This window comes from Anoplopoma fimbria, chromosome 1 (genome assembly GCF_027596085.1).
Source record: "Anoplopoma fimbria isolate UVic2021 breed Golden Eagle Sablefish chromosome 1, Afim_UVic_2022, whole genome shotgun sequence".
NCBI lineage: Eukaryota > Metazoa > Chordata > Actinopteri > Perciformes > Anoplopomatidae > Anoplopoma > Anoplopoma fimbria.
Window position 1 is genome coordinate 15,131,956 of NC_072449.1, and position 11,430 is coordinate 15,143,385.

Genomic DNA, 11,430 nt, shown 5'->3' on the forward strand with positions numbered 1-11,430 from the left:
ATCCAGTCATTCACAAGAAAGAGTTGGTGATAAATCTCTGTGGGTCTATCACTGTAAATGCCAACTTTCACGTTACACATAGGCATTTGATTTAGTGTTAATGATAAGAAATTGATCACTGGAACTGGAACTGAATTTTAAATTGATTGTGCCACCACAAATATAGCTTGATCATACTCAATCTAGTTACAAACCTGACATGAAAAGTAAGAATAATGAAATGCAAATCAATGATTATGATTTAATATTTATAAGAAACTGTGGTTTATAACAACTTGGATTTTTATTTATGTAGCTCTTGCCATCAGTTCTATCAGGTATGATAACATTGCACGCAGCACAGTAAATTCTAAACTCTTAAATTAGGTCCAATACTGAAAAAATGTAAGCAGTCAGAATATCAACCCAACACCCTTAATGTGGCTTAAAATCCCTCATTGTACAGGAAAACTGTTAATGCAAACAACTGCTCAAAGTTGCAGGGAGGAACTAGGTCTTTAAACTGTGATGGTTGTTTATGACAGATTTTTACCGTGCAACAAATACCAGGTTTGTTACAAACCTGGCTGATAGTTTGTCTGCGCTATTTCTTGCCCTGCTGGACATATTTAAATGATGAAGCCATGTCCGGAGATATCAGCTGTTATCTTAATTGTTTTGTTATCATAAGCCATAGTACCAATGACCAGAGCGACAAGAAGAAAACCCAACTTGTAATAAACAATATTTGTTCACACTAAATTCCCAAAAGCGGTTCCCTCTGCTGGCCAGGCATTCCAACAAACACAACTGGATATGTTGGTGATTGACATTGATAATTGACAGGAATAATGCCCTGATTGTTGCACTAGGGACTCCAATTGATTGGAGGAAGAAACTGAGGCAGTCAGAAGCAGCACCCATATCTGATATACATTTTAATTTCAAATGTTTAGACATAGATTCAGATTTATCAAATTAAATCAACTACCTCCTGACAAAAATATCTACCCCATTGTTATCATCCCCATACGCTCCGATCCCCAACCCGGCATTTCTACTCCATCCTGTCGCTGCCATCACCATTGATCTGCACCACACAGTCCTTGTTCAAAGACTCCTTTGAGTGGGCTGTGTCAAAGTGCTGGGTGCTCACCATGTATCTCCCCCGAGCATCCATCCCCAAGGCAGGGACAAAGCGACGGTCAAACTGGATTTCTTGGCGCAGGTAAGAGGTCCTCTTCTGGCAGGAGTCACCAGTTCCCTCCTGCAAGGCTGACAGGAAGACCACCAACTCAAAGTGGTTGGACGTGCCCTCACACAGGGTGGGATAGAGGGGGCTTTGGCGGTCTAGGGGGTGGTAAAAGGTGAGTGGGAAGATGAAGAAGGGACAGGGCTGCTGGCCTAGATGATCCAAGTGGAAGTCCAGAGAGGTCTGATGCAGGGCCTGACCTTCATGTTCCTTGTAGAGCACAGCACTCACTTTTACATCCACCAGAGGTCGCTGCAGCAGGTTGGTGGCTCGCAGCATGAGGCACATCTGGCCCTGATGTTGGCCCACCACTGCCTGAGGGCTGAACTGGATAGCTCCTGCTCTCTTCTGGGGACGTGCAATCTTGGCAACGAATGCACCTGAAGGTTAGGACAATATAGCATGATGTGAAGATGTTTTGACATTAGTACTGCAAAAATATTTATCACAGGCTGCTAAAGGAATCAGGCTCTGACAGTACTGCAGAGGTAATATCTCAAAATGTTAGTTGTACACTTTGTGCCACCATGCCTCTCCCCCACCCAACTACACAGACAAATTTGAACATTTTGTTGTGTTTCTCCCCTCACTATGATGGCAGACTTTTAGCCCAGCCTATGAGTGTGGCCATTAAGCATAGCTATGAACATCTTTTCCCTTTAGATTTTTTTTGTTTCAAGCAGAGAGTGTATATCAGAATTGGAGGCTGTTACCGTGACAAGTTAGTCTTTCTTTTTCAACCAGAAACAGGAGACCAAAATGTTCCAACACTGACACCACTGGAGACCCAGGCCATATTTCTGGACCCGCCAGAGGGAAGGAAGTCATAGGAGAACTAGAACTAAGAATGCACTGGGCAGACTGTCAGACCCTGCTACAGTAAAATGAGAGGTTTTCTAAAGGGAAAGGTAAATGGACTTGTACTTGTATAGCGCCCTTCCAACCACTCAAAGCGCTTTAACACTACATGTCATCATTCACCCAATCACACCCATTCAGACAATGATGACAGGGGCTACCATGCAAGGTGCCACCTGCCCATCAGGACTATCTAACATTCATACCAATTCAAACACCGATGGCAAAGCCTGCAGGAGTAATTTAGGGTTAAGTGTCTTGCCCAAGGACACATCGACATGGACTAGAGGAGCCGGCGATTGAACTACCGATCCTCTGATTGAAGGACGACCCTGCTCTACCAGTCAGCCACCGTCTGAGTCTGGTGCCTGGAATCACTACAGGTTTTGTGCACAGGGTCCGTCAAAATCAACACAAAATTAAAACTCCTTGTAGATGATGTAAGCATTAGGGCCAACACCACAACGTAAAAGTCACGAATTTAGAAATACGTGAGTAAAAGTACACAGCTAAATATTTAAAGTACTTTTCTGGGAAAAAAAGTCCCCTGATTGACATTATTTGATATGAAATTATTATAGTGTTAATTCTGATACATCCGTGTGTAAGGAGCATTTTAGTGTGGTAACTGCTTGAGGTGGAGCTAGTTAACCTATGAAGAAAAAACTAAGTTCTGCAGAAAATTTGACTTCTCTGAAATATAAGTTAATATGACTTCTGAAACAAGGTATAGACTCTTTTACTGACTGTTGAAAAGGCATCAGTTTTTTTTATTACATTCTTTACTGAACAAAATATTAAGAGTGACAGCTTTGAGACTATTTCTAAAGTAACTCACTGTTCAATCATAGACTTTGCTTTGATCCTTCCAAATAAATGCAATTACAAGGGTCGCCCAGCAGATGTCACATGTTGTCTGCCTTAAAGGCTTTAAAACAGTGAAGTATTCAAAGTGGCTCAGTATTTCATCAACTCTTTCCCTTCCCAATTAAATGATAGTTTTTAAGGTTAGAACAAACCAATAGTGCAACACTCACTCAAAGGAAAAAAGCCACTCTGTAACACAAGGGCAGATCTTACTAGGATTTTGGTTTCCTCTTCAAAAAATGTTTCCCCATGTTTTCCCGAAGCATTCAGGTCAACAAATGACTAGGGGTATAAGACATAACTGAACTGGTTGTGGTTTGTGCTAAGATTGGAGTAAGCCTTAACACAAATTTATGGGGAAGCAGACTGTGACTAAAAACTCAAACAACCCACACTTTTAAAAATGTAATATCCTGAAAAATACAGTACGGTAATTATCTTCAGTTTTGGCTCCAGTTAGGCTCCCAATGTGGGCATTAAACTTACAATTGAGAGTGTGACCTCAGAGTTAATTTTTGTGGAGACAAGTAGGAGAGTCGTACCTGTGATGAATGCTTCCAGCATGAGTCCCAGCAGCATCTGCACAGCCAGCAATGCTATGGCACTGGGACAGTCCCCACTGGGGAACATGGTGCCATAGCCGATGGTCAGCTGTGTCTCCAGGGAGAAGGAAAAGGCAGCAGTAAAACTGGTTATGTGCTTCACACAAACCACATGCCCCTGTGGGGGAGCATCGTGGTCCTGCACAGCCAGGTCTCCGTTGAGGTGGGCCAGCAAGTACCACATGCAGGCAAACAGCAGCCAGTGGGCCAGGAAGGAGGCGCAGAAGGCCAGCAGGACCCATCTCCAGCGCAGACCCACCAACAGTCCCCACAGGTCCTGCAGGGCGAGCAACCAGGCTCTGCCCAAGGCCCCGCGCCATGAGCCTGAAGAGCACAGAGGGGGACGAAGGGCACAGTGTCCATCTTTCGTGACTAGGCGTTGGCGGGCTGGAGAGGACAAGAGGGGAGAGGAGGAAGCCTTGCCACCCAGAACGCTGCTGTTAGATTTGGTTGTCATGGTTGCGATGGATCTCAGGCTGTCTGGATGATCCTATATTTAAATAGTAATAGACAAAAACATTGGGATATTTCATGAACCTGTATCAGTCAATCTCAATATCAGTTTCATCTCTGTGTGTCGAGTGCAATAAAATCTGAAACGTGCTAGCTATTAATCTGAAAAGTGCTAGTTATTGATTGTATGAGTAGCTGCAATCAGCTGCTCAAGAATGAAAATATATGAAAAATTAGGAGATTACATGAATGCATGCTACAAAAAAAGGATGGACTCTTCCCATTTGGACACTAGCTCCCTTTGACATCAACAGTATATTTTAATGTTACACAACATAAATCCTATAATCTATTAGGAGGATTGCTATGATATGTGGTGAGCACATTCTTTCAGAAGTGGGAAAGTCAGAGTAAATTTCAAGTCTAGGCTATGAAGGCAAGACCAGCAAATCCAATGTCAAATCCAAGTTTTAAACTTTAATCCCAAAAAACAGTGAGAATTACTTTCCTGAAATAATACTTTGATACTGTTTAAAATGTATATTTATTATTTTCATTTAAATGGATCTAGATTAGCAATAGTTAGTTACTAATATTAGCCAGGCTAAACAAATCCAGACGAAACTGATATCCTTCTCTTCATTTTTAAGTCTGGGTAAAGCAGTAAACATCGTATCGTCCTATTTCCCAAAATGTGTAACTGTTCCTTTAAATTCCAAGGTAAAGCTGTATCTACAAAATCACCATGTATCTAATTTAAACAGGACATATGTGTAGAGGAACTCCAAGCACCAGATGCATGTGAAGGAAGTCCTGACAGTCAGACAGCTAGGGCCCTGTACTCGTCAGAGTTTCTATTTCTATGTCAATATTGTTGCCAGGAGATTAGAGCAAGTCCCAGCTGGGAATCTGTCTGAGGAACACAGCAACATGCAGAGTAGGAATGCGTCTTTCATCTGCAGGGAGCTTTAAACTTACTGCACTGCATGGCTCTCCACTCATCTTGTTGCCCAATTACCCTATATGTTCACTATTATTTTACACATGCATTTATTATGCACTTGCAACTTCCTCTGATGCATTTGCTGAGAACTTTGCATAGCTTTCAAATACAAAAAGTGGGGGGAGAGTGAGATTTAAGGTTCAAACTAAACATAAATCCAATGTGGGGGTTAGAGAAGTGACGTTAAAATTAAAAAATTTAGTTTGATAACATTATAGATTAGCATTGTTAGGAAACTACACACCCTTACAAAAAGACGAAATGGGTTCAAATACTGGATAGTTTCGAAAGCATGTTACAACAAGATTAAAGTTTAAAAACAACCGAAAAAGTTAGTTAGTTTTAACTAAAAGAAAGAAAAAGCAAACTTTTGTAGGTTCAGTAGTTGTCTTTAACTAAGGACATATTTAACAACAGACTCAAACACTTTTTCTGGGGCATGAGCTGAAACAATAGCAGGCTGTGCTCTCTGTGTCTGTTTAATGTGTAGTAATTTTGGTTAGAAGTTTGGCTTTGTGCTGTGGCTGGAGGAAACAGTCAGCAAGGTCATCACATGAGAGCCATGTGCTGGTTGAGGGTTCATTGTGCTGGAACTCAGTGTGTCAGATATTTCACTGGTCAATCACCATAACACTTTATTTGCTCTTTCAACGTAATTTGGGAGGTATTATGTTCCCTTAAAAAAAATCCTCATTCAAATAAGTTGTACATAAATTTAATTTTGCAGATATGTCACTGGATCAGTGCGCAACATAAGTATATGAAAAGAAGCTCTGTATGCAATGCAACGCTTCCGGTGTTTGTGAGACGAGAATATCAATAGTAATCTTGTCTGAGTGTTAAGTAACAGAGTTGGAGTCCGGACAGTGAGATACATGCTCTCTTGTGGAAAATTTCAGTTTATCTATCGGCCTAGCACTTCTGTTTAGCATCTCCAGCTAAAGCGTGGGTTGCCCGTTACAGTCAGACTTCTGAAAGCTTTACACAGTCACTGTGAATAGCTGTTGTTCAACAAAAAAACTTAATAACTGAATTAGACTAATTCTAAAGCTAATACATGAAAAATAATACGGGTATTTAAAGAGTCACATCTTGTACAATGTCCAATTGAATTATTTGTATGAACCCACAATATTTATCTTATCTTCCATGTTTATGGTCACTTGTATTTGGTAGTATCAAATATACAATACTTCAAATATAATGTTTGTAGGTAGCTTATCAATAGGATTAATTAATACGCTACAACACAGTATGAAGTTTATCTATTTGTATTTCTACATGTATATGACATAATGTTGTTTGTATTGTCATAAATATGACAACAGTTAAAATCTATTATATTGTATACCATATACCAGGCCACCAAGAGTCTTTAGTATATTATATATATATATATATATATATATATATAGATAGATAGATATAGATATGGGGACATTTAGCCAACAGAAACATTCTGGTTGGGGAAATATGATAGTTCTGGTGAAAAAGTAAATATAACGTTTGCTTTAAGTCACTACTTGTATGTCTAATATAGCTAACAATTTAAATAAAGCTTTTAAGATGAATGCCGCTGGTAGATAACCTTATTAAAGACAGGGTGAAGGCTTGTTATTTAAGCTCAAACCTTCAAAAACAGACCCCATCACACACTGTTCACACATTCCAGTTGTACCCTGCTTTTGCATACACAGTAGATCAAGTTTCAGGGTGTAAATTATGCATTTTAAATAATATCTGTCTGTCTTTCTAAATCAAGTAAGTTATTAATCTTTGAAGTTTATAAATGATTACAATCAGAAAAAAATACTGTACTAAAGTATAAGTCTTTTAGCAAGAAAAAACACTGTCCTTGCTTACTTTAATACGTGCATTATCTTTTGATATTTTACTATTTGTAACTGTGAACACATCCTCACTTTTAAACAAGTACAATTTTGAATCCATAATTTCAGCTTGAAGTATTATTCCATAACACACCAAAGACATGAAACTGTTTTTTTCCTCCCTGTGAGTTGTTAACAACGCAAACAAACAACACTTTGTCTAACTGCTCTGAGGAGGGTTAAGCCCCTTAGGCTGGTGGAATACTTAGACTGACTGAAGTCATAATGATGGCTACGCGTGACGGTGCCTAGTCAGCCATTTTCCTGTCTCTAAGCTATCTGTGTTAACGTAGAAGTTAAGAGAGCAAGTTAGTGGAAATGTCTCTTTGTTTCTTACTCAGAGGGGGTCGGAGGGGTTTATGTAACATTAAATCTGCAGCTGTTCACTTCTTCTATACCCTGTTAACGCCACTGTATTGCACAATGTAAATGTCTGAAAATGAAAACAAATCTGTTTGATCATGTGTTATTGTAGAAATAAAAATGAACGTTTGTTGCCTTGACTTTCAGATGCCCTTGTGCCCATGCTTCTTATCTAAAACTGGATTAGCCACAGTCGGTTCACCTCTGGATTGTAGAAGTGTTAAAGCTGACAAAAACAGTAAGGATACACATTTCTTTACTGCATATATTGTTATTAACAAAGTCTATAAAATGCAAATAATTGATGAATCGATCCAAATCCTGAAAAATCAATGGATCTAAAAAGTTACATTGCTCAGGCCCTTAAGAGATCCCCATGCACTGATCAGATCACGGTTGATCATTCAATCATTGTACTGGTATCAGTGCCTCAACTGTGCCCAACATCACATGCTGGAGTTTGTACTCACCTAGAGTTCAAGTGTGGGCTAAACAGGGCCCTCTGACCTTTTTCACCTAAAAGCTGGTCTGAGGTCTCCCAATTTTGCAAAGGGGCCGAGGCAGATGTAAAGACTGCCACTAGTTCCTTGGAGTACCGGGTGTAAAATCCCAGACAAATCCCGAGCAGAAACTGGTAGTGTCACCCCAAAGAGAATTTTCTTGGTGTAGGAGCCAGACTGAGCACGGCGCTCTCAGCTCCTCCGATCTGCAGCTTCCAGCTCCGGGGCGAGGATGATTCAATTGGTCACATTACCCTGCATGGAGCCTATTAGTGTTCCCGGAAGACAGAAGACAGAGGGAGGGGGGAAAGAACAACACCTTGTCACAGTTCATTCAAAGAGCTGCTTGTTGCTGGTTGGTGTCCTGCAGCTGCTGCTGCAAGAAATTGGGATTGCTGATAAGGTGGTGCATCTGTGTGTGTAAAAGTGTGTGGATACAAGCATGTATCTGCTGGCATCTACATGTTTTGTCCATCTTCTCTGCTCCCTTAATTGTGTGTTGTCTGTCCTATCTTATCACATACTAACACAGCCTAAACCCTTTTTGAAAGAAATATAATTGTAATTGTAAATTGTAAAAAAAAATGTAAAAGATTATTTTGCCCATCATTTCATACACATTTCCTAATGTTCATAATGGTTTTTGGTGTCTTTGGAAACATTTGGAGTCTCTACTGGAATCTGAAATAAACTGCGGGTATGAATTATGCTTGGCTACACGACATGCAAAAGAAGCCGTAATGGTTTAAATTTTCACACCAGACTCATTCATTGATAACTGACACATTAGTCTGTCACTGTGTGATCTCAGAATAGTTAACATATTAACCAAAGAGTCACAGAGCGCTTCTTTGCTTCACAAAACAATAGTAGAGCCACATAACTGTAGGTTAAAAGTCAACACTGGTTTTTGGCCTTTGAGCAGCAGGACAGCAATGTTGGTAGGTCTTTCCAACAGTTGAAATGACATGCTATCCACTGTGGATTTTATATGGTTCCCAAAAGGAAGTTTCTTAAAAGATACTTTTGGTTTCTTATAATCATTTTGGTCATCATTCCTATTGGTAATAATAACACATATGGATGCGTTTTTCCATGCTATATTCTGAATTCAGTCAAGTAATGTACATTTGTAGCCCAGGTTAGACAGACTTATTTGGCAAATAAAAGTGACCCAAAGTGACGTACACACAAAGCCACCTGAATTTGAAAATGCTGTTTCAAAACGATGCATGTCCACACTAGCATTTTCAAATTGTGTTTGTGAAAATCTCTGTCCACACTGAAATGCTCAAACAACAGCAGAGCAGCTACTCTTCTTGTCCATCCCCTTTCGGTTGGCAACTAACAGACAGCATTTGACCGAATCTGGTAAGGTGGGTCAGTTTCCTGTTCTGTGTGATCACCTACACTGTGTTTTAATAAAGCCAAACCCCTTCACTTGTTTTTTTCTCTTTTGTTAACCTAATAGCATAAAATAGTGATTTTGCATGGCTCATGAATGCTACCAATGACCAGGTGAACAATACTTCCTATGCTGACAGAAGTCAATTCATTCAATGTTTTATGATCGCAAATTCACCTGACAAACTGGTAAAGGTATACAGGTAAATGTCAACACCTGTATTGGGTCATCAGTACAAGTATACTGACAGGTAGACCTCAGAAAATATGTGAATATAATTGAGTGATCATAGAAAGGGTTAGGTGTGAAAAAACGTTATCTTCTCAATTTGACTGTCACATTGTTCCCCAGTACAAACTAATACACTTTATCCACAAGAGCTTTTCACCCTGGAAGCTATTTTCAAAAAGCCCTCATTATTCAAGCTATCAAGGAAACAATCCCTTTAGACTCCCACAGCCCCATGATGTTTCTCTAGTGCCTGCCCCACAACAAACTCTACATGTTTAGACTGTGTGAATAAAAAAATCATATTGTCAATGATGAACACAGTAGCCATTTGCTTAAGGCGCTTAAATTATTTTATGATGATGAGCATGATAACAATGAGGAGTATGACTCCAAATCAAACAGTTTCCGGTCAGTCTGACAGAATGGTTAATTGCTTTTCATTTGTGTGAGTGTGACAGGCCCTCCAGCCCCCTCTGTTGTTCTGCAGCGGTCTGACTAGTTCCAGTGGAGGTGGCAGATGAGAGGTACTGTAGCTGCTTTACTGTAACTTAGCCTTCATTCTCTCTCATTAGTCTGAAGAGCAAGATATGGGTCATTCACCTACTGCTGGGAAATGTGTCACCCTTCACTTTTCCTCTGTTCCACTTTGTCACTCACATCCTCTCTCTCTCTTGTGTAGTTTTTCTCCAAGGGGGCAAATTAGAGGGCTGAGAGAGCTTTATGCACATGTGAGAACATGAGACTGCCTTTTCCCTTTGGTGTTTAATGCCTTTTCTTTACTAAAAATATCTCTCTCTTGACACAGCTATTAAATAATTTACACTTATTCAGTGTAGTAACACTGTAGGCTACCACCTGATCGCTCCTTGGAGAATACAGAGACACTTGATGTGTGATGAGTTGAGATATAAGTTGAGATATCTTCCCCTGGACCAAAGTTGTAGCCTTCAGGTGGAAGTTGGGGCTGAATAAACAGGCATCAATATTGTGGTGCAGTGAGCAGCAGAGATTTTGGCAGAGCAGTGGGAGAGATGAGATTTTTGCAGCTTAAATAGACCACCAAATTGGTTGGATGGTTTTGATAGATGCTGCGAGTAAGAGAGAGAGAGAGCAAGAGAGAGGGAGAGAGAGAAAAAGGCATGTCATGTGTGTAGAAGGATATTGAAAATACTATCTGTTTGGATGGTAGGCAGTCTGCTTATTGGCTTATAAAAGGAAAAAAGATTGGGGATTATAAAAAAAAGACAATGTTTTATACAATAGCATTGCAATAATATATCTTCTGGTCAACAGTGGCAGCATTGAGAGCGATGCTGCTAAGCAGAACTCCATTTTGTGACTGAGGAAGACATCCTGCACCATGTTGTGTTCATGTTCATATTATCTCTATAGTAAGGACTTGAAGGTCTATTTTATTGGGTAGGCACTCACCTGACCTTAATATACCAGATGTTTGCTCAGGCCAGAGGATGTGGGCCAGGTAAGGGAACAGTAAGAGTCCGGATGAGTATTTCCACTGGGCTGATATTGTCAGTTGTGATTTCCACAATGGAAATGACGCTAGGGAATTTCATGTAGACATGGTGAGAGCTGGTGGAGTTGAAGGAGGTATCTGTTTGAGACAAATCAAAGTTTTACTTAATTATTGGCCAATAACTTTGGTCGACACACGTCTCACTCATTTCCCTTCGGTTTTCTTTGTTGTCTGTTCTCACACCCTTGGCTCTGACGGATGGAAGTCCATGTTGCACTGGAGAGCATTTATGCTTTTGTTCATTTACAGTTTCTTTGTCAACTTCACAATAAGTTTTGCAAAACAAAAAATGCATCCCTGATGGACAACACCTCCCACCCCATGCAGGACACTCTGGCAGCTCTGTACAGCTCCTTCAGCCACTGGCTGCTTCACCCCCAGTGTGTGAAGGAGAGGTACCACAGGTCCTTTCTTCCTGCTGCTGTCTGGCTGCACAACAAACACTGCTCTCAGTAGACCACAAATACCAAAAAACTGACAATTCCCCAATCATT

At 40.3% G+C, this 11,430-nt stretch overlaps 1 protein-coding gene across 1 annotated transcript; it reads right to left on the bottom strand.

The window, feature by feature from the left end:
• Positions 1-995: 995 nt before the first annotated feature.
• On the bottom strand, positions 996-7,884 carry kcnj13 (potassium inwardly rectifying channel subfamily J member 13). The gene is made up of 3 exons (XM_054603894.1): positions 7,737-7,884; positions 3,499-4,048; positions 996-1,611 (listed from the first exon to the last, which is right to left on the bottom strand). Exons 2-3 carry the CDS (start codon positions 4,013-4,015, stop codon positions 1,037-1,039), a joined length of 1,092 nt encoding a protein of 363 aa, XP_054459869.1. The 5' UTR covers positions 4,016-4,048; positions 7,737-7,884; the 3' UTR covers positions 996-1,036.
• Positions 7,885-11,430: the final 3,546 nt, after the last annotated feature.

Bases quoted from the DNA above. Each gene is read 5' to 3' on its own strand.
- kcnj13 (XM_054603894.1), bottom strand. From the start codon at position 4,015: ATGACAACCAAATCTAACAGCAGCGTTCTGGGTGGCAAGGCTTCCTCC. The intron at 1,612-3,498 runs GTACGACTCTCC...CCTAACCTTCAG, and splicing joins GCTGGAAGCATTCATCACAG to GTGCATTCGTTGCCAAGATT.